Source organism: Hyperoodon ampullatus (assembly GCF_949752795.1).
Source record: "Hyperoodon ampullatus genome assembly, chromosome: 11".
NCBI classification, from domain to species: Eukaryota; Metazoa; Chordata; class Mammalia; order Artiodactyla; family Ziphiidae; genus Hyperoodon; species Hyperoodon ampullatus.
The window spans coordinates 50,015,210-50,042,148 of NC_136924.1; the positions used below are offsets into that span (position 1 = coordinate 50,015,210).

The 26,939-nt window shown below is 36.4% G+C and overlaps 1 protein-coding gene across 1 annotated transcript in view; it reads right to left on the minus strand.

The window, feature by feature from the left end:
* The window catches only part of ADAMTS20 (ADAM metallopeptidase with thrombospondin type 1 motif 20), a gene marked incomplete at its 3' end in the record, with an annotated part of 187,940 nt that overhangs the window by 23,106 nt on the left and 137,895 nt on the right, over window positions 1-26,939 (minus strand). Inside the window, exons 29-37 of the mRNA XM_079715292.1 lie at window positions 24,227-24,394; window positions 16,458-16,631; window positions 16,210-16,380; window positions 8,868-9,068; window positions 8,030-8,159; window positions 7,724-7,818; window positions 7,542-7,636; window positions 6,860-6,993; window positions 1,299-1,390 (exon numbers count right to left, since the gene is read on the minus strand). Coding sequence (XP_079571418.1) covers window positions 1,299-1,390; window positions 6,860-6,993; window positions 7,542-7,636; window positions 7,724-7,818; window positions 8,030-8,159; window positions 8,868-9,068; window positions 16,210-16,380; window positions 16,458-16,631; window positions 24,227-24,394 — 1,260 coding nt within the window. The remainder of the gene's footprint in view (window positions 1-1,298; window positions 1,391-6,859; window positions 6,994-7,541; window positions 7,637-7,723; window positions 7,819-8,029; window positions 8,160-8,867; window positions 9,069-16,209; window positions 16,381-16,457; window positions 16,632-24,226; window positions 24,395-26,939) is intronic.

Here is a 26,939-nt window from a genome sequence, read left to right on the forward strand (position 1 = left end):
GGCAGGAACTAAAACCCCTTAATAGGATTTGCCCTGAAAACCTGGCATTTCATAAAGTAACAATGTAAAGGCATTCTACCCTCTGCTCAAGTGGAGCACAGACAATATGTTTCCAATGCATCATATGAACCATAATGTGTTTGTTGGTCTTTAGCCTTAATTTAATTGTAAAGAAATGTGGTATCACATTTTGTTCCATGAAGAGGAAAATAATCCATGTATTATGCCAGCCAATAAAAATAACTCAATATGAAAAAAAAAAAGAAAAAGAAAAACAAAATTACTACTTGGTCTACACTAGTTATATTGAACTCATGGTGGTCGAATAAAACATCTAGGTCTTTTTATATGACATTGCCAGGTCCTACTTGCATTTCTGGACCTAAGATTTATATACTTATTCTAGTTAACTTTTTTCATATTCATTTCAGCCTGTAGTTCTAGTGTCTTTTGAACTCCTTTAAATGTCCTTCTCTAATACAGAAAATGCCCTCTCTTTTTAGCATAAGCATACTTTCTATGTCATAGGATGAAAACTGTAAATGAGAAATTCTTAGAAGAGAGGGCTATGGCAAACCCTTTACCTAGTTCTCTTCAAAATGAAATCATTATTATAATTACTATATCCTGGGTAGGATTTTTCATTAATCTATAAATCTACCTAATAATGGTATATTCACCTAGCTTATGTCTCTGTATCTTATCATAAAAAATGTTATTCACACAGACTTTATAAAATCCTTTGTTAAAAAAATGAGATAGCAAATTTCTTCTAGGAAGCACACTTTGTACTGGAAAGCTCAAATATGACATAAAAGGGTGTGCAAAGAGAACTCTGTGAAAGAAAGGATAAAAACAAGAATAAAGACATGGAAATGTATTATTTCACAAGTCATAGAAAGTTATTCTGAGAATGTTACAGGCCCAGACAGCTAATATAACTTATGTTAGCAGGAGTGTATGAAAGTCACATGTTTGTGATCCATTCCTTTACCTTGTAACTTATGTCCATTCATTTCTATGGACTAAGTCGAAAGATTGAAAGATAAAGCATCATGGAAGGAGAAACAGGATCTAAACAATTTAAAATTCTTATTATTACACCCTTCAAACAAACCCGGTACTGGCAAAGTTACTTTTCCTCCAAAGTTTATCTATAACCTTTGAAATAAATTTCATGTCAGAAGTTTGCATTTTCTATTTACTTATGTTTCTTGCAGTATTTTGGTCAAGAAAGTGAATGAAGAGAAACAGTATCAACTTTACTCAGTGAGAAAAAATAATCAGTTATGAAATACCTGTGGGCATCTGGCAGCACTATAGCAATCTCCAGCTGTGGCAAATGGAACTGCGTTTCCAAATACTGTCTGGGCAAAAAGAAGGTCTGTAGCTAGAAAATAATAAATGAAACTCTTTAGCACTGAGACATTATATGTTTTCACATCTTCGTTGCAAAACATGCAGTCTTCATATTACATTCTTAAATACATTCATATAACTAATGCAAAATTTTAAGCAGAAATGTTGCACATTTGTAGAACATAATATAGATCAGGCTCTCAAATTTTTATTTAATATAAAAATGTTCACCTCATAAATTGCCCTAAAATATGACAGGGACATCTGTAACTAATCTATATGTTTTAAAAGCTAAATAAATTATCTATCATATTTTACATCATAGTGAATATCTAAAATAGATAAAGTGGCATCAAGGAGCAAAATTACAGAGGAAAAAAACATTATTTAAAGATAAATTGTGATAAAGCAACATAGACGTGCTTATAGAGAGTATGCATATCAATTCATTTAGAGAATTCAAAAACACGAAGGTAAAAAGTGTGCCATTTTCTTTGATTCTTTCTAATCTTACTTTTGCTTACGTTATTAGCAAAATTTCTTGACTGGCAACAATGCTGGGGATTCCATATAAACTATCAGAAAGAAAGAGTCATTGGTTCAAAAATAGGTTGGGAAGAACCCTAAAAGTTAGTTGTTCCAATCACTTATTTATACTTGAATCACTTAAATATCCCAACTAATGCTCATGCAGTCTGTGGCTCTCACCTCTGCTAATGTTGTTTCAAATATCTTTCAGGAGGACTGCAAGATCACTGTATGCCCTCATGATGACGCCAGTCCCCTAGAGGCAATCCCCAAAGGTAGCATTTCTGGAAATATTTATCATATCTCCAAGGGCAGCTTCCAAAGCCAGCAGGTCTTCCATGGTGTGCCAGAGTCAGCTTTTACCAAATCATGAGAACCAATTGCGTGTGTCTCTTCCCAACTCAATGCATAATGAGCTCATGTTGGTAGCTTAAAATTGGCCATGGTGGGAATATATGCCCCATGGAAACTGGCAAAACCTACAAATCAAACTTTTTTTTTCCTGATTGTTAAGAGCTGGTTGTTAAACATTTATCCACACACCACTGCGTATGCATGGTACTTAGGGTTAGGCTGGTCAAACTGACACAATTTTCAAACTAGCCTTTGCTACTGTATCCTCCATCATTCCCTGGATAACCCACAGATAGCTCTCGCTTAACATGTCAAAAATATCTTCATGGATACAATTTGTTCTCTCTCCAACTGAGCCTGTTCCCTCCCCTGCTTATACTTTTACCCCAAAGGTCCCCATAACTTAAAAGATAAATTCAGTTGTATAGTTTAGTACACGTTGTTCTTCATGATCTGCTTTCTGGGAACTTCTCTAATAAGCTGCTATCCCCCAACCTCCATTCAGTATATGCTTAGACAAAACTAGACTACTCCTTGTTCTCTAGTGGAACCAAAATGCTTCACCATTTCATGCTGTGTTCACGATGTCTCTTCCTGAAACTCCTTCTGCTCACTTTGGTTAATTCAAATTTGTCTTCAAGGTTTCCTTAAGATAGCTTCTTGAGGAAAGTTGACTTTTATTCAGCAAATATTTCTTTAGAACCTATTGTGTATTGGGCATTATTATAAGTACTGTAAGAGCACAGTAGTGGATGACATAGGGGCCAATGGAACCTGAGTGCTACCAGAGAGAAAAAGTAATAGAGTAGATACTATCATATGTTGTAGGTGATCATTGCTATAGAAAAAAATAAAAAAATAGAGCAGGAAAAGAATGAGAAGAAGGGGAGTTTAGGAGTGGAGAGGGTCCAGGATGAACTTATTGGGAAGGTGTATTTAAGAACAGACCAGGAAGAAACTGAGGGGTAAACCCAACAGACAATCATTCTAGGCAGATAGAACAGAAAGTGCAAAGGCCTTAAGGGGGGCTGGAGGGTCTGCTTGATGTATTCAAGAAACAGCAAAGGGACAAATGTGTCTGAACCAGATCGTGCAAGGGAGGAGTGTGGAGGGAAGGAGCAGAAAGGTAATGGAGGTGGGAAGGTCTTATTGAGTGTTATTGACCATCGGCAGGATTTTTAATTCTGTTATGAGTTAGATGGGAGATGTTTGGAGAGTTGTGAGCAGAGGTTGGGGTTATTAAAAAGATGAAATGAGATAATGTATAAGACAAGACATGGCTTATGCTTTAAGGGATCACTCTGGATCCTCTATTGAGAAGAGAATCTAGGTCAGGAGTTGGGGAAAAGGTGAAAAGGAACCTGAGTGCTACCAGAGTAAACAGGAATACCAGTCAGTAAGCATAAGAATCCAAGTGAAAAAAATGATAAGGACTTGGCCCACAGTGACAGCAAATGAGATAATGGCAAAGTGGGATTTTGCATGTGTCTTAGCTTAAGCTGCCCTAACAAACTATCACAGACTGTGGGGCCTAAACAAAAGAAGCACAGGTGCAAGCACGGTCAAGTTCTGGTGAGAGCCCCCCTTGCTGGCTTGGAGATTGTCTTCTTGCTGTGTCCTCACGTGGCAGAGAAAGAGAGTCCTGGTGTCTTTTCCTCTTTTTTTTATAAGGGCATTCATCTTAAAATTATGGCCACACCCTCATGAACTAATCTAGACCTAATTATCTCCCCAGGACCAAACACTGTCACACTGGGGATTAGCGTTTCATCATATGAATTATGCAGGACACAATACAGTGCATAGCAGCATGTATGTTAAAGATTCACCTGACAGAATTTGTTGATGTATGGCATGTAGGTGTGAGATAAAGGGAGGAGTTAAAGACATTGCTATGTTTTAGCAAGAGTAACTAGAAGTTGATAGTTGCCATTTACCGAAATGGTAAAAATTCGGGTAGAAGGACTGGTTCCTCTGTAGAGATGTGAATGGACCTAGAGTCTGTCATACAGAGTGAAGTAAGTCAGAAAGAGAAAAACAAATATCATATATTAACGCATATATGTAGAATCTAGAGAAAGGGTACAGATGAACCTATTTCCAGGGAGGAATAGAGATGCAGAATGAACATGTGGATGCAGTGGGGGAAGGGGAGGGTGGGACAAATTGTGGGATTAGGAATGACATATATGCACTACCATGTGTAAAATAGATAGCTAGTGGGAGCCTGCTCTAAAGCACAGGAAGCTCAGCTCAGTGCTCTGTGATGACTTAGATGGGTGGGATGGGGGGGTGGGAGGGAGGTCCAAGAGGGAGGGGATATATGTATACATATCGCTGATTCACTTCATTGTACAGCAGAAACTAACACAACATGGCAAAGCAATTATACTCCAATTAAAAAAAAAAGAAAGTTCAGTCTTGGATACATTGTCAGACGCATATTAGACATTCATGTGGATATGCGGAGTAGAGAGTTGAATCTTGGAATTCAGGGCAGCAGTCTGAATTAGAGATATACATTTGGGACTGTCATTTAATAGATGGTATTTGAAATCTATAAGTTGAAAGAGATCCTTAAGGGAATGACTGAGTCCTGAAGTTCTTCAATACTCAGTGTTGTATAAAATGAAGAGTAACTAGCCAAGTTGAGAAACAGTGAGAAAGACGGGAGAGTGACCAAGACAGGAGCCAAATGATGAGAGTGAGAAGTCCTGGAAACCAAAGACTCATGATGGATCAAGTGAAATGAAAATCAAGAATTTGTCACTGGAGTTAAAGAAATGGAAGAAGAATTGGTGATGTAAGAGAAAAAGGAAAGTTTGCTGAAATAATGGTCCTGAGTTGGTACAAAGCAAGGAGCTCAGAGCAAAATTAGAAGGGGTTGCCTCAGATGGCAGCAGAAATAGTTCATCCACAGTGACCAGGAGAGAAGGCAAAGTCTATAGGTCAAGGTTTAGGTCATCAGCAATGAGTGACTGGAGTGGAGGTATTAGAAAATTTAGAAGTTTGAAGCCAGAGGAGAAGCTGTGAGTCAGACATTGAGAAGAGTTGGGGAGGAATGGACCAGGGTCCGTGCAAGCTCAGGAGTCATGCATTTAAAGTAAGGTCAGTCAGGAGGGCTGTGTATTACTTGCCACATGCAAGATTCATGGTGCAAGTGCAGAGTAGGTGAAAGGTTTAATTTAATCAAGACTGGGGTTTTGGCACACAAGTATGAGGAAGGAAAAGAGAGAGCAAGTGGAAAATATATACATTTAACATTGTATCTTCAGAGCCCAGTCCAATGCCTGGCAAAATGGCAGGTTTCATAAATTAATGAAAGATAAAAGCTTACTAAATAGCAAATAAGTTCCCAAATGCCCATTATGTACTCAGCAATGCTGACACAACATATATTATTAAATAATAACCATTGTTTATAGAACACCTACTACTCGCAAGGCATTTACTAGATATGTTACAAGTATTATCTCTTAATCCTAACCAAAGAAAAAAAAAAAGAAAGAAAGCAGAAAAAAAGAAAGAAAAAAACCTGAGAGGCATCTTATTTTAGAGATGAGGGAATTAAGGCTTGAAGAGAGAGATGCCCAAGGTCACATGACTGGTAATTGGATGCAGAGAACTTACACCTAGCAATCTAACTCCAGAGTCTATGATCATAACCAAAGCATTATAACACTTCCCCACTGCAGTAATTGTGGGTGTTCAGTAAATTGTAGCCACTGACAATAATAGTTCACCATCATATGACTGATTTAGAGATTATGTATTCATGCATTCACTGTCTCAACAAACATTGTTTTGTTTCTTTTTGTGGTTTAGGTACTGTGCTAGGCACTGGTAATTCAATCGTGATTTAGAGTTTCTGGTTCTGAAATGAACTTTTTGCATTTTCATGTCACTATGTAATTTTCAGGAGGGCAGACTGCCTGATGCTCAGTGTATGTTAGGTTTCATAAAATATATTTACTTTAACTTGACTGTACTATAAATTACTTCCTAGAAAGGCAGCAGGTCCGTAATCTGGGATCTGTGAGTGGGACTTTATCCCCCTACAATGCCAGTTACTAACTGTATGAATTGGGCCAATCACTTAGTTCTATAAGTGCATCTTAATTTCATCACTTGCAACAATGTGATGAAATTTTGCCTTATCTAGTACAAGGTTGTTAAAAAGATCAAATGAGATAAAGTATAAGAAAATACTAGACAAACTGTCACCTGAAACTAATGTTAATTATTACTTTAAACCCTTGCAAAAAAGCTTATATAACTGCATTGAGGATATTAACTTCCTTATTTTTAATGTAATTGAGGATTTTAAGGTAGATGGTTATATCTTGGAAGGACAGGATCTTTACTATGACAGTATCCTTACTATCTTTACTAATGGCAGTGTCATTACCACTACATTTTTATTAAGGGTTCCCATGGTCCATATCATTGCACTGGAACTATGTAGCTAATAACTTTTTAAAAAGAATTCTAAGTAATTATTGTACAATGCTAGGCCCTTCTCTATACCCTAGCTACCACATATACCATATAGTATATTGTTAGACTTGCATTAGCAAACAGGTACTTTTCATTTTACAAATAGAGATTCAGCACTTACTTTTAATTTGCATGGAATTAAGATCAATTCTTATTTTGCTGAAAACAGTGTGTCCAGCAGCCAAGTAGTCATTTTTACACTCACAGTCTTGCCTCCTGCTTCCATTAAAAGGACATTCATATGGATTTTGCAGTCTGTAACAACATTAAAATATTTTAGTATTAGATACCATTATTAGACCATAATGCAGATAAATGGTAAGCTTTGGAAGTGGGAAGGTAAAAGACACACTCTTCAATATTTTAGGGTCAACAAGTTAAATGTGGAAGAAGTGAAAATCACTCAACAAGTTAAATGTCAAAGAAATACAAAATGATCAATGGGAAATTCAAGACCAGTTTGTGGAAAAATAATTCAGCTGTAGTTCTCCTAGCTGTTGTTACTGGAATTAAATTTATTTCTATGAAAATACACACAGGTCTTAAATCCTTCCCTCCTCTGTTGTCTCACTGCTCACCCATAGTATCCTTCTTAGTCAGTCCCTCTGTGAGTATATGTTAATGCCCGAATCTTTATTATTGAACAAGCATGGACAACATCTGGCTTAGGTCCTAATATGTCCACCTGTTTCTAAATTACTTGTCCCACTGGGAGCTATTCAAGTACCACTCTGAACTCTGGAACTTCTAATTCTCTTGAAGGACTATAAAAATGCACAGATAAGGCAAAACACAGCATATACCTAAAGCCATACACTTCAGAAAAGTTGTCTTCTTCACCTTTGACCAATGATATATATTCCTTGGGGTTCTGCAAGTGCATGCCAGCACAATAGATCTAAAGAGAAAATGCAAAGATCTAGAAAAGCTTTTTTCAAAGTCAACAGTCAATGTTAAAATCAAATAGGAACTGTCTTCATAATACCTTTATTATTCTTCCTTTAATGTTAAGGTAATAGTCACCATCATTGGTAATGTTGTTTTTCACTTGGATTTCTTTACAGCTGGTAAATGTTTTACCTTCAAGTACAAGTGAGTAAAACTTATCAATAATGAACAAATTACAGACACAACATGAATTTAACTCAATTACACCAGTATTGTTATACTCTGAAAAAAACAGACCTTTCATTTTGTGGAGTGTATGACTACTCTAAATATTTATTTTCAGATTTTAATTAAAACTTCTTAGGAACACTTAGGTTCTAGATTTTTGAAGTCTAGTACTTACAGTCATGGACATAACATTTCTTTTGAGCATCTGGTTTTAAACTCTTTAAACATAAGTCACTAGACCAACCATTGTCAGCTATGCATTCCACTCTTCTCTCCATTATCCCAACTCCACAAGTCACAGAGCACTGTGAACAGAGTAAAATTTGAAGGTAAATTATACAATGGATAATAAGGCCAGTAAATACATATCTCCTCCTTTCAAACTAGGTCCTTTTGGAACAAACTGATGATCAATAATGGCTAGAATTTCTGCAGACACAAAAATATGCTGGAGGCTAGAGAGTCACAGGTGGGGCTAATCCTTAAGAAACTGAACCTATTCTTTCTCAGTTACTGGTTGTTTCCATTTATTTTGTATAGTTAGCTCAGCAGTATATTGTAAATACTTGATAAATATTAATTAATGATGGTTATTCAGACTACTGAGTTTTTACTCATTGCTGTATTCTAAGTTTGCAAAGCAATATTTACTTGCTTTCTATCAATTAAATTGGAAATGGAATATGGTGCAAATAACCTGTATTACTCATACATTAGATTTATTTACTTTTTCACTTAACCAATAAATATTGCTTAAGCATCTATTCAAAATGCAAGCCACTGTGCCAGGTTCTCTGAGGAAAAGAAACAAGTATTAATTATGTTCCCTGCTTAAGGCAAGTTATAGAAAACATAGAAAAAGAGATGCTAACTGATAAATAACTGATAAAGTGATTGTTAGACAATAGGGGTATGAGACAACTCTGACATCTAGTTAGAAGTGCAGAATACTAGGCATTCCACAACTAGAAAGTCTCATTCAGAGGATTTTAAATTCATAATTATATACTGACCTTGCTCCATTTTCCAACTTTCCAAGTGGCCATATGCAAACAGGTTCTAAAATTACATTTGTAAACCTGAGGGGAAGGCAGCACAGGGCATTCTTGATAGTCTATAGGCCACAGCTCATGAAGCTTATATTTCTCAGTAGATCGGATCTCAATGCAATATGTAATCCTTTGTCGGTAACTAAATCCACAGTTACCTGCACACTGAAAAATACAATGTTACGAAGGGAGAAGAAGATGCCCTTAAACTTAACCAGGGTTAAGCACCACTATTTTCCAGGTGCTTAATATATACTATGTTATGGTATCCCCACAACAATCCTATTTATTAGCCTCATTTACAGATGGGTAAACAAAGGTTCAGAGGTATTAGGCAACTTTCGCAGAGTTGTACCAGGATGGAAAGGATCCAGATTCAGGATAGATTGTCTACTTGCAGTGCCTATGTTTTTTCTGTTTGTTCGTTTGTTTGTTTTCTGTTTTCTTGGTCACACTACAAAGAATAGCTTAACTGAATGAAAATTTATCTCCTTATAAGCAGAGCTTTGGAGAAACGAAACATATCATACCTGAAATAAAGGACATTTATTAGTCTTAATGTACTTGTAACTCTATATAAGTTTAGCATATATTTATCTCTATACATAAAATGTGATGTGTACTAGCATTTGACTAGAATAGGTAAGTGATTTAGATATAAGTTAACGATTCAGAGAAAAAAATGGGCAAATAGATTCCTGACTCCAACAAAAAGGAGTAACAAGGAATAGAGTTACCATCTGACCTAAAACAACAAAAACACCTGAAGAAAATATGTATTGATAAAACAGTGGCTCTTAAGATACTGGACATTAGGCAATAAAGGACAGTGATCCCTGGGAGACGGAAACAAACAAAGTGACCCTATAATTGCTCCAGCTTAATGTCTTGAGAGAGTTTACAGGTTTTGGAACAAGGAAAGGGATCCCAAGGGGACAGCAGAGTTCTGACCAGTGAAAACATGTGAGGACACCAACTGAGGCCAAGGGATGAACCGATTAAAAGACATATGGGGACATCCCTGGTGGTCCAGTGGGCAAGACTCCATGCTCCCATGCAGGGGGCCCAGGTTCGATCCCTGGTCGGGGAACTAGATCCCGCATGCATGCTACAACTAAAAGTCTGCATGCTGAAACTAAGAAGTCCGCATGCCACAACTAAGAAGTCTGCATGCCACAACTGAAAGGTCCCATATGCCGCAACTAAAGATCCGCATGCCACAACAAAGATATTGTGTGCCTCAAATAAGACCTGGTGCAACATAAATAAATAAATATTTTTAAATAAATAAATGACATATGAATCACTGTATCTGGCACTCACACAGGACCAAATATAGTGTCTGTTCCCTTCATTCAGACTGGAAAACCTTATATACATGCAGCAATAGGTAAAGTACTCAAAAGGGTCTTGCCACAGTAGAGTGGAATAGCTAACCCTAGAATAAACAATGCACTGGTCCCCCATAAAAAATCTTAAGAGCAAGACAAGAAAAGATCACACTTCTTACAGACAAAATAACTGCATTCTGGAACAAAGCTCAAAATATACGTATAGAAATAAAAACTATCCAGTAGCCAACAAAGTAAAATTCATAATGCCTGGCATGCAATAAAAAATTAACTGGCATGCAAAGAGGCAGGAAAATATAACCTATGATGAGGAGAAATATCCATCTATCAAAGCAGACCCCAAGGGGTGAGTGACATCGGTGAAAACAGCAGAGCAAGGACATCTGAAAATGTTCTCTTCTATAAAGGCAATTAGAAAACTGACAAAACTTGTGAAAATCAACTTTTTCAGAGCTCTGTAAATTAACCAAAGGCTTGCAGCAATCCAGGAAGAATTTATTAAAGAAATAAGGCTAATTCTCAGTAAGAACAGTGAGCTTTGTGTGTTTTAGTTTGCCCTGTTCCCATTCTCCCTCTTCAGCTCTATAGGAGGATTGAAAATCAATAGCCCTGCAAACATAGTGAAAAACAAAATCATGGAAGCCACCAGAGGGATTGGACATCTTTCTAAGCCTCATTTCCAGAGAACTGTCATTATTTGAAATGTTTGGTGGTTTTCTGAAAGACCTCACTTGCAAGTCTCTATTTGACTTTACCCAGTACTTGCCCAGTGCTAAAGGCCTTCTCCTTGGAGGCATTTTTGAACACAATTAAAGGCTATCGTTGAACTTGCAGCTTCCAGAGGAAGTGGATAACAGTCAGACAAGCAATGGGCTACCAAGAAAAGCTTAAAAGGAAAAGTTGGGAAAGGAGATGTCCACAGGGGCTTTAAAAACTCCAATAGAGTCATAGATAACTAGAAGGCCATGGACATACATAAGGTTGTGCACATGTCTAGAGCTGTGTGCAAGCTTAGGAAATATCTGAGAAGTACTTACACTCTCATTTCTGGCTGATGTCAAGGCTTTGCTCAAGCAGGAAGTTAAGGTTAAGGAAGAGTTGTCAACTGCCTCATCTAGTGTTGAAGATGCCCACACATGCACACAGAGGCTCTTGGCAAAGAGTGGAGATTACTGGTTCCAAGTATCTCAGGAAATCACTATCCAGTCATTAGTTGAAAACTAATCAGATAGAGACTTTAGTGACCACATGAGACAAAGAATACAGACTTTACAGTTAGTTCAGAAAAGTCACTGAACAAACAAACAAACAACAACAAACAGCAGTAACAACAAACTCTGGGAAGATGGGAGAACCTGTGAAGAAATCTGTGTATAGAAATCTATGTAGACCTATAACAAGTAAAGAGATTGAATTAATAAACAAAGAACTTCACACAAATAAAAACCCAGGACCAGAGCCTTCATTGGTGTATTCCCCCAAAAGTATAAAGAAGAATTAGCACCCTCCCCCTCCAAAACACTTCCAAAAGATAGAATGGAAAAGAACACTTCCTAATTTGTCACATGAGGCCAGTATTTCCCTCATACCAAAACTAGGCAGACATAACAAGGAACGAAAACTACAGACCAATATCTCTTGTGAATATAGATGTAAAAATCCTCAACAGAACACTAGCAAAACAATCCCAGAAACAAATAAAAAGGATCATACACTATGACAAAGTAAGATTTATCCCAGGAATGTAACACTGTTTCAACATGTGAAATCAATCAACGGAATACATCATACAAATAGACTCATAAAGACCACACGAGCATCTCAATAGATAGAAAAAAAGCATTTGACAAACTGACACATTTTCATTATACAAACACCAAGAAAACTAAGAATAGGAGGGTATGATAAAGAGAATCTACCAAAAAATCCATAGCTAACCTATTCAATTATGAAAATTGAAAGATTTCCTCTAAAGAGAAGGATATCTGTTTTTACCACTTCTACTCAAGATTGTTTTGGAGTTTCTAGCCAGGGAAACTAAGCAAGAAAACGAAGTAAAAGGCACTCAGATTTAAAGGAAGTAATAAAACTACCTGGATTTGCAAATGATATACTTCTGTATATAGAAAATGCTAAGTAATCCACACAAAACAAGAACTGTGCTCAATAAACGTGTTTAACATACAAAAATCAATTCTATAGCTACACATTATGAACGGAGAAGCAGAAAATGAAATTAAGAGTATAATTTCATTTTCAGGAGCATAAAAAATTAATAAAATTTTTAGGAACAAAATTCACCAAAAAAGTGTAAGATTTGTACAATGAAAACTATAAAGCATCCTTGAAAGAAATTAATAAGACCTAAATAAATGGAAAGACATGTCAATTCACGGATTGGAAGACACTTTTAAGATGGTAACATTCCCCAAACTGATCAAGATTCAATGTAATCTCTAACAAAATCCTAGCTGGAGTTTACACAGAATACGAAAAGTTGATCCTAAAATTTATATAGGAATGTAAGGGACACAGCATAAGCAAATAATCTTGAAAAGGAAAAGCAAAATTGGTTCTCTCACACTTCCTGATTTCAACACTTACTATAAAACTACCTTACTATAAAACCAAGACTATGTGGTAACGATATAAGGATAGGCACATAGATCAGGGAACTGAATTCAGAGTTCAAAATTAACTCTTCAGTAATAGATAATTCAATGAGGAAAGAACAGTTTTTTCCAAAAATTGTGTTGGAACATCTGGATAGCCACATGCAAAAGCATAAAGTTGGACCCCACTTCACATCATATACAAAAATTAATACAAAGTGGATTATAGACCTAAATGTATCAGCTAAAATTATAAAATTCTTAGAACAAGATATAAGTGTGAATCTTTGTAACCTTGGATAGGCAATAGTTTCTTAGAAATGATACCTAAAGTACAAGTGAACAGAAAAAATAAATTTGACCTCATCAAAATTAAATACATTGGTGCACAAAAGACACTATCAAGAAAGTGAAAATGCAAGAGAAAAAGTTACAACTGACACCACAGAAATACAAGGATCATAAAAGATTACTGCTGACAATTATATGCCAGCTAATTAGATAACCTAGAAGACATGGATAAATTTCTAGAAATGCACAAATTAGACAACCTAGAAGACATGGGTAAATTTCTAGAAATGTTCAATCTCCCAAGACTGAACCAGGAAGAAATAGAAAATATGAACAGACCAATCACATGCACTGAAATTGAAACGGTGATTTAAAAACCCCCAGCGAACAAAAGTCCAGGACCTGATGGCTTCACAGGCAAGTTCTATCAAAACTTTAGAGAAAAGTCAACACCTATCCTTCTCAAAATATTACAAAAAATTGCCAATGAAGGAACACTTCCAAATTCATTCTACAAGGCCAGCATTACCCTGATACCAAAACTAGACAAAGATATCACACACACACACACACACACACACACACACACTCAAATACAGGTCAATATCACTGATGAACATAGATGCAAAATCCTCAACAAAATTTTAGCAAACCAAATTCAAGCAGGATTTAGTCCAGGGATGCAAGGATGGTTCAATATCCACAAATCAATCAACATGATATACCACATTAAGAAAATGAAGGATAAAAATCATATGATTATTTCAATAGTACAGGGAACATACTTCAATATAATAAAGGTTATATATGACAAACCCACAGCTAACATCACACTCAGTGATGGCAAGTTGAAAGCTTTTCCTCTAAGCCTTCCTCTAAGATCAAGAACAATTCAAAGATCCCACTCTCACCATTTTTATTCAACATAGTTTTGGAAGTTCTAGCTACAGCAGTCAGACAAGAAAAAGAGATAAAAGACATTCAAATTGGAAAGGAAGAAGCAAAACTGTAACCAATTGCAGATTACATGATATTATATACAGAAAACCCTAAAGACTCCACCAAAAAACTATTGGAACTAATGAATGAATTCACTAAAGTTGTAGGATACAAAATCAATACACAGAAATCTGTTGCATTTCTATACACTAACAATAAACTATCAGAAAGAAAAATTTTAAAAACCATTCCATTTACAATTGCATCAAAAGGAATAAAATACCTAGGAATAAATTTAACCAAGGAGGTGAAAGACCTGTACTCTGCAAACTATAAGACATTGATGAAAGACTTGAAGATGACACAAGTAAATGGAAAGATACACCATGCTCATGGATTGGAAGAACTAATATTGTTAAAATGTCCACACTACCCAAAGCAGTCTATAGATATAATGCAATTCCTATCAAAATACCAGTGGCATTTTTCACAGAACTAGAACAAAGAATCCAAAAATTTGAATGGAACCACAAAAGGCCTGGAATAGCCAAAGCAATCTTAAGAAAAAAAAAAACAAACAAAAAACTCCCCAAAAAACCCCAAAGCTGGAGTTACCATGCTCTTGGATTTCAAACTGTATTATAAATCTATAGTAAACAAAACTGTATGATACTGGCACAAAAACAGACACATAGCTGAATGGTACAGAACAGAGATCCCAGAAATAAGCCCATGCTTATATTGTCAATTAATCTACAACACAAAGCTAGGAATATACAATGGGGAAAGACAGTCTCATTGGTAAATGGCACTCGGAAAACTTGACAGCTACATGCTAAAGAATAAAACTGGATGATTTCTTTACACCATATACAAAAATAAACTCAAAATGACTAAAGATTTAAGTGTAAGATCTGAAACCCTAAAACTCCTGGAAGAAAACATAGGTAATACGTTCTTTCACACCAATCTTAGCAGTATTTTCTTGTATACATCTCCTCAGGCAAGGGCAATAAAAGCGAAAACAAACAAATGGGACCACATCACAATAAAAACCTTCGTCACAGCAAAGGAAACTATCAAAAAAGTGAAAAGACAGCTTACTGAATGGGACAATATATTTGCAATGATATATTGGATAACGGGTTAATATCCAAAATATATAAAGAACTCACACAACTGAATATCAAAAAAAAAAAAAAACCAAACAATTTAGTTTAAAAATGGGCAGAAGATCTGAATAGATATTTTTCCAAGGAAGACATACAGATGGCCAACAGACACATGTAAAAATGCTCAACAGTACTAATCATCAAGGAATTTCAAATAAAAACTGTGATATCACCTCATACCTGTCAGAATGGCTATAATCAAAAAGACAACAAACAAACAAGTGCTGGCAAGGATATGGAGAAAACGGAACACTCCTACACTTCTAGTGGGCATATAAATTGGTACAGCCACTATGGAAAATATTATGGCATTTCCTCAAAAAATTGTGAATGGGAATTACCATATGATCCAGCAAAATTCCACTTCTGGATATTTTCCTGAAGAAAACAAAAACACTAACTCAAAAAGATATATACACCCCAATATTTATTGCAGCATTGATTACAACATTCAAGATATGGAAGCAACCTAAGTTTCCATAAATAGATGAATAAAGAAGCGATAGATAGATGATTGATAGATAGATAGATAGATGATAGATATAGGTATATAGATAGATAGATACATGGATGGTAGACAGAGACAGATATATGCTGTACCCCTTACACTTATACAGGGCTGTGCGTCAATTATATCTCAATAAAACCGGAAGAGAAAAAAATTTTAAAGCAACCAACTATGCAGGGACAGATGCCAAACTGTCCCTGGTAGTCGGTTTCAAAGTTATCACCACTTCAGAACTGCGCCAGAGTTTAACATACATGTCGCTATTACTCTATTTGCACCATCCAACTGCCAGAGATTTTATCCCTTAGATTGATATGCACACCATCATCTGCTCCCATGTTCAAATTTAGACCCAGTTTCAACTGGGTCAAATTTGAAACTCAGCTGTGTTTTCCAGGAGCGAAAATTTTCAACTTCCTTTCTTTGCCTTACCTGTGATGAGTCTCCCGTTACCACAATATACTTGCAGGAAGGGTTTCTGCACTTTCTGATTGCAAGAGGTCTGGTTGAAGGATCGCAGAAACTTTCATTCACTTGCGTGTTTTGTGCACCCACGCACTTCACTTGCCGATGTGTCTCTCTTTTCTTACATGACGTTGAACACTAGAAATACAATGACGAAATGAAGAACACATTCCTTCACTGAAGGGTTGTCTGGAAGTATACTTGACAATACTCACATCCAGCCACTCTCCCGCCACCCAATGGTACTGTATGCAGTCCTGACGCCAACATTGTCTCTGAAAATAAGGCCGCGTGGACTGATCACACTTTTCTTCCGCCACCCGACCAACGCCTCGCAGTCTGCAGTACACATCCCTTTGCTGAACTCCAGAGCCACAGGTCACAGAGCACTACGAAGAAGCCCAAACGATTGGAATAATTAACTAACAAATATCAAATTATGTAAAAATCGCAAAGTAGAGCAAAATTATACCATGCATTAGATAGAAAATACATGCAAGAAGTATTTTTAACATTGTCTGGTCTGGAGCACCTATACAAGTATACAAATAAATGTTCTTTATTTTGCAACACCTATTCAAGTCTTGTAGAAACTATGACCAGATACTCCATCTGAATTGATAGCTCTCTCTTCTGACTTAAACATACTTAATATCTATAAAATTTACCACAAAAACTATTCTACTACGACATTTCTTTTGAACATTATTTAAATATTGAAATTATGCTGTATTCATAATCTTCCTCAAAGCAACAATAATTTCCAAGTTTGGGTTCTATCCATCCTTATACCTGCCGTCCCTATTACAGCTTGGGGATCCAAACATTTGCTGATTTGTTGACTCGTGATTGTATTTCAGTGGAGAGGTGTTTTGGGAAACTGATCGTGTAAGCTTACAGTTTACTTAGACAACCTTGTCTTAGCCTCTCCTCTCACTTGTCTTATCTGTACAAAGAAGATTTTGTGTTATTTGTAAAATTTCACAGAACATGTCCCACACATTCATTCCTCGCAACAGCTCTACAAAGGAGGCACCAGGGCTGAGGGCCTGGGACTTAGCTAAGAGATGTTAAGTCATTTGCCTGAGCTGCTACGTGAAGTCAGTGGCGAAGCAGGTTTAAGCCCGCTTCTTTCTGACTGCAGCCTTTGAGCTCTCCCCGTGCTGCCTCCACGGGATGGAGAAGGACTTGGCAACTTCTCAGGGCTTTCTCAACTCCGCAAGGCCAAGCCATAAAACAGCAGAGCCTGACCACAACCAAGAGCTGGGATGCCAACATTAATAAAGTGGGGAAATGTCTAAGGGTATTTATTTAATTTGTGAGCTTGGTTTTTATACTCTTTGTTATTCCAGAAGGGATTGGAGGTCATATTGAGTGTTACATGGGGCCTCATGGCTGTTCGCAACTGTGACGGTGTAAGGGTAAAACTTCAGGTTTTTCATTAAGGTCTCTATTTCTGCAGGATTCACAGAGCCAGTAGTTGCTTTTTTCTCTAACAGTAAATATGTCCCTGCAGAATATGGTTTCACCATGAATTTTAAAACACTTAAAGCCCACAAAAGCTAAGAACTTAGTTCACCTGTTAGACTCAAGCTCCTCTTATAAACTCTTGCAACAATTTTACTCTAGTGGCACCTTTAAATTTAGTTTTCTGTCTTGTGTGTATAAGCGGCAACCACTGACTTAAAAGAGGATTTTTATATTTTTTTAACTTACAAAGAATATTATGCGTACCTACATCGCTTACTTATATTGACCCTCATTTCATGCTTTAGCAGTTGAATTTTGACAACTCATTGAATGTCTTCACAAAAAAGACATGGCTCCTTTGTATGGAGATAATAATAACTTAATGTGTATTTTGTGCAGGGCACAATATTAAGCAGACTAAGATGTCAGGATGTAGTTTAACTTATGTGAACCTCTGGTGAAAATGTTTAGTCTATAAAATAAGGCTCCTGCAAACATTTTCCAGTAATAATTTCACAAATATAAACCATATTCAGAAAACTTCCTATTTCTAAACCTGAAAAAAATTCCTGAAAACAAATTTCACAAAACACAATTTAGCAAGAAGTTCTTTCAGATAAATAGCGTTTTCTACAGTTCAATAATCCACAGTGGCTGACTGATTCTTTGACCACAGCATGCATTTAGAAGAGTCCACTGACACCATAGGGGGCTACTATAATGGACCTCACCCTCAAAGAAAAAAAAAAAAACTGGACTACTGCTTGGAAGAACACAAGTAACTTTTGTTTTTCAGCATATTTTAGAGATAAGAGTACAAAAGACTAAACTGATGTGATTTCAGATTTGAACAGAGGAGAGAATTCATTGCTTAAATGAAGTATTTCTTAGCCTCATGTCATCGATAACCCTAACTGCCAAGTCCAAGAGACACTTTTCAAGTCTTTTCTTAGTTAATCTCACTGACACCTTAAGCACCAGTGACCACATTCTGTTGAGCCTTTCTGGCCTCTGTGATTGAAATCCCCTCGGGTTCCAGGTACTCTCCTCTTGTAGTCCTTAACTGACTCTATTTTCTCTGCTTAGCCTTTAAATGTTAGCCTCTCCCAGGGTTCTCTTTATAACTTGTTTCTCTTTATACCCTCTGAGCTCTTTCTGAGCAACTTCTATGTCCCAATAATTTCTAAATCTGTTCTCTCCAACCTTGATCATAATTCTGAGCTCTCCATTTACATTTTCATGTATTTACAAGGAATTTTTCATGTATTGACAAGAATTTTCATGTATTTTCTACATAGATATGTCAAAGGCACATCAAATCCAACATTTCCAAAGCCTAACTTATCGCCTTTGCCCATCAGCTCCTCTTCCAGGCTGCAGATGCTGTGAAGATATGATAACTCACTCTTACGTCCAGCGAATTATTAGAATGACCTCCCAAGGTACAGCTGTAACTCCAGAGTAGTCACCCTTATTCAACAGCTTTATTGAACCACATTTTTATAAGCATGTTAAATTTTATCTTTCTTTAAAAATCCAAGTAACTCATATGAAGGCAATGAGAGTCTATCATTATGAGTATAACACAAATAATTGATTGGAAGGCACTAACTGACCGCCACTGCAAAATTTAACTCAGAGAGGAAAAATCAGCCAAATTTCCTATTCATGCGTACATGTACTACAACACTGCATAGACTGGTGCTTTAAAAACTTGACAGTGGAAGTGGAGAAGGTAAGTTTTAGCCAATCCACAGGTACTGTTTTAGCTACTGTAGAGCAGAGATGAAGAAATGTTAGAACATGCATTGCCAAAATGGGTTCATTAAGGCTAACTCACTCTGCTATTTAATAAACAATTATTTAAAATGGAATAGTGAAGTCCTTTTTTGATGCATTATTTATAATTTCTTGTTAATGGATTAAGGTTTTGATTTTATTATAGTCAGTTATTTGTAACTATAGTTTATTTCAAATGCATCAATACTGTAGCAGTAGTATTAGCAGTAGTACAGGATTTTGAGTTAGAAAAGACTCTAGGAATATCTAATTCCAATTCCTCTTCCATTCTGAAATCCATTTTACAGCAGTAGTGAATGAATGAATATCAAACGTACCCATACTTCCACAGCCTCAGTATGAGTAAGTTCACTGTATCCTGAAAGCAATCATTTCATTTTTGGGTGACTCTGCAGTTTTAGCAAATACTCTCCTATATTGAACTGAAATATTCTTCCGTAAACTTTACCCACTGTCTAGAACCTGTCCACCTTATGAACATAGAACAAATACATACTTACTTTCATGTGAGAAAGTATAAAGGTGTGAGGCCTGGAAAGGGAGCAGCTATTTTATGACCATTAGGGTTGATCAACAGAATCACAGAAATGGCCATCCAGCACCCTGCCATTGTGGAGCTACTGAATCAGACTTAAATCTAGTGACCTTCTGGTCTTGTTATGTAAAGAATAAATGACTGAGTTCGAGCCACTAATAATCAGTGCTTTTCCTACTTGCAACAGAACACAGTGGAACTGATACAGAATAGTTATAACAATTCGATTGTGCTTCTCCGGGGATTTGGTAATTTGTCAAGATTTTTCTTACAGTGTGGGTCTCAGAATAGGTACTGCTCCAAAAATCTGACCAGAATTTATTAGTGCAAAGTTTTGAACACTCTTCATGTATTAATGAGCCTAATATGTTTCTAGTGATTTAAGCAAATACACCATATTCAATACATGATCAATTAAACCCTCAGTTATTTTCCTAAGATATGTAAAATCCATATATATCTTAAATTTATGCAACAGACTTTTTATATATAAATAAGCCTGTAATGAACTCAACACAACATAGAAATTACGTTTCTGTTGAATGCATTGTTATATGTCATCCAGCGACATTCTGCAATTGTTGACTTCAGCTGCCTTGTAAGAGGGGAGATACATTGCTAAGGAAGTAAAAGACATTGCTAAGGAAGTATAAAGATGAGCTCATGTAAAATGATAACTATAAAATAATTATGACAGCAACTACAATAGGGAAGACTCAGACAAGTGTTCAAATGCTCACCCCCCGCCCCCATCACTTCCTGGTCTGTGACCTGCACAAGCTATTCAGTACTTAACCCCTATAAGCTGTTGTTTCCTCATCTGCATAATGAATAATACCTACAGTTGGGAAGAATACAGAAGTCTCTCAGCAGTGTCAGGAAGTGACTGTCCCTTGCTGCTTACTTCCTATTCCCATTTTTTTCACTTTTCTTCCAGAGATACAAATATTTTTGCCTTGAAAAGTTCCTCGACACATGCCTCAAACCAAAGAGTATTAGTCGTCTCAGCCCACTCAAAGATAGACCATCTTAAGTATCAAGAAAGATGATAAAGGAAGAGAGTTAACAGGCAGCATAGAAATTCAAAAACAGAATTGCTGGCACTAGCTAGAAAAGATTGAGAAGCATAGTTCACCCAGCCCCAGAACAAAAAGACATCCTCTCTGAGCTTGGCCTCAGCCTGTCTTCCTGGAAGAAAACTCACTTAACCTGGGTGTAAAGATGAAGAGGCTCTGCATTCTTGGTCAGGGGCTGTGGGGACTTAAGATTTACTATCTTTGTAGATTATAAAAGATATATATGTATACATCACAATTTTTTCAAATATGACTATATTTGAAATCAAATATTTAAATCAAATCTGATTTATATATGTATTTTGGAAATATAGAAAATATGGAATTACAGAAAAACAAAATCACTTAACCATGTCAGCATTTAGCAAATAGTTTCCAAAAATTTTTTTTTTCAGATTAGGTGTTTTGGGAAAGGGGGATACTAGCCGGTAGACTTGTGAGAATTTGGAATTCATATCACATTTGGTTCCAGCTCTGCTCTTAAAATACTACAAAGAAAATAATGGGTCCCTGAAAAGAGGGACCAAGTAAGTAGCTGCTATCACGAGGATCTAGACTCAATAGGGTTGCCTGAGATTCTTCAAGTATCTTTCTAAGCTGTCCGGCAGGTTTGCCATGATCAAGGGGAGGTGAGAATTCTGGATGATTTTTTTTTTCTGAATATAAAAACTACATTTGGATGGCACTGAACAAAGCATGAGACCATGAGGATGCTAACGCCCCATGCTAGCCTTAAAAACTTGAATTTACAAGTGAAGCTGGTATTCCCAAATAGGTAAAATTAGGTGAAAACAAAAACAAAAAGCCTGGTTCCAGAAATAAGAGGATGAGGCTTTTTTTCTTTTTAAATGATTCCAGTATTTATTTTGCCTCTAAACGTATACATCTGGACCCTAGGGACAAAGGACTCTATATAGCAATGTTTGTTCCTGTTTGGCTGCAGTCATTAAAATGCATTACTAAATCCTTTCATTAAAAAAAATGATATCAAATACCAAATGAAGAGTGTTAACTTCAAAACTCATTTGAGCACCTCTGTGGTCACAGTTTGCCAAATAAGTCTTTCCATTAGAGGTACAATGTAAAATAGTAATAAAATGAAATTATAGTGAGGGATTCTAGTAAAGCAATGTTACAATTTATGCAGTTGGAACAAAAGTAGCAACCAGTGATTATCTTGTAACTACCTCTGAAATTACACTTCTGTTGAATATATTATTATATGCAGCTCGCTGACAGCCTGCAATTGTTAACTTCATGTGGGTACTTTTAATAGAATAAATCAAAGCTAGGGACTTCACTAGTGGTCATTTGTTTCTGGCAGAGTTTTGGGGACTGTGTGGGTGTATGAAGCTAATTTCTATGACAAGGAAAACCAATTCAAAGAAAAAAAGCCGACTCTGTACAAAAGCATCTGTGTTTTTTATAGTCTTTACATATTCATATCTGTATCTTAGAAACCCCTGAAATACATTCCTTTAGTGAATCTTATATAATTTCAGAGTTGGTGGCAAGCCAAGGACAAGTTGTTAGCACCCATGATTGATTCACTGGTGTGGAGCTGGAGGTCAAGGGTCAGGAAGTGTCCCTCATGAATAGCAACCACAGCAGCTGCAGCAGCTGCAAGGCAGCAAAAGAATCCTGGGGATCAAAAGGGATGCTGGTGGCCAAAAAGCAGAGTGTCTCCCATTTCCACTCCCATCCGCCAGCGGCTCCTGTCTGCTGTCATTGAGAGAAGCTAGGGGATAACTAACTGAGGGGTCAAGGGAGACAGGATGGACCCAGTGTTTCTTTTTTGAACAACTTAGTAGGTAGTAGTGGCATTCACTAAATTAAACAGGTTAATGGGATATCTTTTAAATAATGGCCTCTGCTAAACCACAAAATTAATTTTATTTACTGTACCAAGATTCAGGGTAGAAGTGCTCAGATATATATTTTTTGTTTTGAGAAGAAAAACAGAGATATGTTTGCCCCTAGTTTTCAGTCAAAGATGAACCACAATTCTCAACACCCAAATACCTGACAGAGGCTAACTCTTCTACACAGAAACCTGAGATGCTCACTCAATTTGGGAGCTTTTTATTCAAAAATAATGATGTGCTCTGCTGAAAGCCTAGCCCCACTGAAATCAGGCCTCAGGAAATTATTCTAGTTAACATTTCTGGCTTCATTTATGGCTTTTTCCTCCTTAATATTTCCCAGGCTGATCTTTGCTGGACAACCACATTCAAATATATGGCTTTCCCAGTTTAGATCTGGAGCATACTTCCCTGAGTGTGCCAGAGCAAGTATCCATCACCCTTCTTTTATAAACTGAGTTTTCAGCCTTGGTCTCATCTCCGCATCACCTTCTTTTTTTTTTTTTTTTTTTTTTGTGCGGTACACGGGCCTCTCACTGCTGTGGCCTCTCCCGTTGCGGAGCCCAGGCTCCGGACGCGCAGGCTCAGTGGTCATGGCTCACGGGCCCAGCCACTCCGTGGCATATGGGACCTTCCCAGACCGGGGCACGAACCCATGTCCCCTGCATCGGCAGGCGGACTCCCAACCACTGCGCCACCAGGGAAGCCCCATCAGCTTCATTTTTGCTGAGTCTTTCAAAGTGTGTCCACTCTGGCCTTAGACCAGCTGGGCTCCCCAGTTCTGTCATGTCCCTGACTCTTAAACCATCTCCAATTATGATCCACCTGGAACTTACCAGTCCCTTTTCCAAGTTGCAAACTCAGCTCAAATCCAAGACTTTAGTGTGGAAACAAGGAAGTTACTAAACACCTCATCATGTATATTTTACTGTTAGGTCACCTGGAATAATATTATAATCATCAGTAGCCTCCCTAGTATTCAGTAACAGAATTTCTTGTAAAGTTTACAACCACAAAAAAAAAATAAAATAAAAAGACTAATTTGTTATTAAGCTACGAACTGAGCAAACATGTTAACACTGTACAATATTAATTCAGAGCATAGTGCAAAAAAATTGTGTAATAGAATAAAACACATTTAGTAGAGTAAAACTTTCAAGGTTATTGAAAGCATACAGAATGAATAAGATTTTCTTTGTAAATGCAAAAATACATATATAATCATAAAACATCTTACATACCTCCTTCCATCTTTTGGCTTTCCATGAAGGGCATCTGACAGATCTACAAGCTTTATGAGTTCGAGGTTTCTGTAGATGACTGCAATATTTTTCTTCTAATTTCCCACGGAATTGGTCAACGCAAATCACCTCACGGTACTTTAAACCTTTACCACAAGGAGCTGAGCACTGGAAAATACATATGAATGCACTTGATTCATTTTATCTTTACCAATTTAAGTCTATCTGCAAGAAGTGTAAAATGAAGCAATCAAAACATCATCACTTTGATATTTCATCAAGATATACTTTGATATTTCTAATGAGGGAATTTAAAATTTGCCAATCTGCTCTCGACCGTCACTGATACTGACATGGTAAGGTATCCATTTATTCTTCAAAAAAGTATTGATTGTCTACCATATACCAAGCACTCTTCTGGCACATAAATATTTTAGATCTTTTGAGGTTAAAGACTATCTGCAGCTAACTCCTGTTATCACACATATTTCAAAAAAACTTGCTTTCAATTTTGTATGGTCACCACCTATTCAATTTTTAACCCCATATGTCTTGCCACAGTGCAAACTGTGCTTTGGATGTCAAAAAGAAAACAAAACAAAAATCTCTCAATGTAGGAAACTATGAGAAAACAGAAAATTAATTTTTTTAAGTGCAGTTCAGTTCAGGTTTGTTTTTCACTTCCATCTGGCAACTGTATGTCCCCATCATCAACCCTCCAACATATTTAGTGAAAAACAAGCTACCTAAAATCTCTATAAGGATATATGTAAAACAATGATCGGACTTCATTTTTCAGTCAGTTGCCATTTCATGAGCAAGGCCAGTGCAGAGGACAGGAAGGACTTGGGCTCTGGCATTGAATACCAGCTCTGCCACTTACTATTTGGGTGACTTTAAGCATATTTCATCCCCTGGCCAAGCCTCGGTTTCTTCATTATAAAGTGGTGATGATAATGACACCAATATTAGTGGTTTATTATGAAGATTAACATGAGATAAAGAATATGAGAGATCTAATCCATTCCTTTTACACAGGGTACATCTTCGGTGAATATTAGCTTCCTCTTCTACCATTTTCCTTCATAGACTCTGAGGATGTTGACAATTTTCAGCATGATATATGTACCAGCGAAAAGTTAAGCAAAGAAGACACGGATTCCAGATAACTCCTCTCATTCCTCTGAGACAGCTGGTTACATATGGTTTCATTTAGAAACATATACTGAGTTCTGAGAACATTAGATAATATATTATGCATTTTATGTATATTATGAGTTCAAAGAGTGACTAATATAGAGTATTAGATGCTTAAAATCTTTTAAATTAAAAAAATGAATAGTTTGGGGATAATTTACCTTTATATGTTACCTGCAATAATATATCCCATTTGTGTAGGCAATTAATTTAATTTGGTGCCTTGATTATTAAGACATTACCATATCTGAGATGTTCTCTTCCTGTTAACACCTACAACTTTACATGCCACTTAGAGCACACTTTAATTCAGAGTGACTGGCTAACGGGTCTTGATAAATTGTATTACATGTACATTCTTTCCTGCTATTTTTTTTTATTTTTTATTTTTGTACTGAAATGTAGTTGACTTACAATACTGTGTTAGTTTCAGGTGTATAGCACAGTAATTCAGATATATATATAGATAGATATAGATACATATATACACACACATATATGTATGTATATATATTTTCTTTTTCATATTCTTTTCCCTTATAGGATATTACCAAATATTGAGTATAATTCCCTGTGCTATACAGTAGGTCCTGTTGGTTATCTATGTTATATAGAGTAGCATGTAAACGTTAATCGCAGCCTCCTAATTTATCCATCCCCCCACTTCCCCCTTTGGTAACCATAAATTTGTTTTCTATGTCTGTGAGTCTATTTCTTTTTGGAAATAAGTTCATTTGTATCTTTTTTTCAGATTCCACATATAAGCAATATCATATGATATTTGTCTTTGTCTGGCTTACTTCACTTAATAGGAAAATCTCTAGGTCCATTCATGTTGCTGCAGATGGCATTGTTTCATTCTGAATGTGCCCGATCTCATCTTTCCCACTACTGACCTTCCCTTTCAGATCTACCTTTATGCTCTACTCCTCTTGGCCTCTTCTCTTGGGCACTTCCCTGCCTGTTTCTTGACTACATTGTTTATTTTTCAAAAAGTATAACATAGTTTATACTAAAAACATCACATACTATTGAGTGCCAGGCATATATTATCTGGGAGTACACATACATGTTCACACATACAAGAATGTTTTTCTCCTTGGTTGTGTATTTTTTTCTAACTTTTAAACTGTGACTTTTTGAACAAAGGAGGATTTATTACTCTCCTTGATAGTCCCTTGTAAAAAGTAATCATTATTGTGCATACTCATGGTATGAGCCCAGTAGTACTTATGGAAGATGGAAAAATGTTTACTATTTTATTCACTCTATGAATATTATTGAGTTTCTGCCATATACAAACAGTAGCCTATAAATATAGATTCATTAACCATCTTTTGCCTTGACTTATCCTCAAAGTGCTTATAATCTAAATGACACCATCTATTAAATGAATAATGCCAAAGTACATCTTAAATAATATTAAATTCAATAAAGATCAGAATAAAAATACTACAAGACAGTAAAAACCATTAAGATAATACAATAAAAATATTATTGAATTAAGAAAATAGTG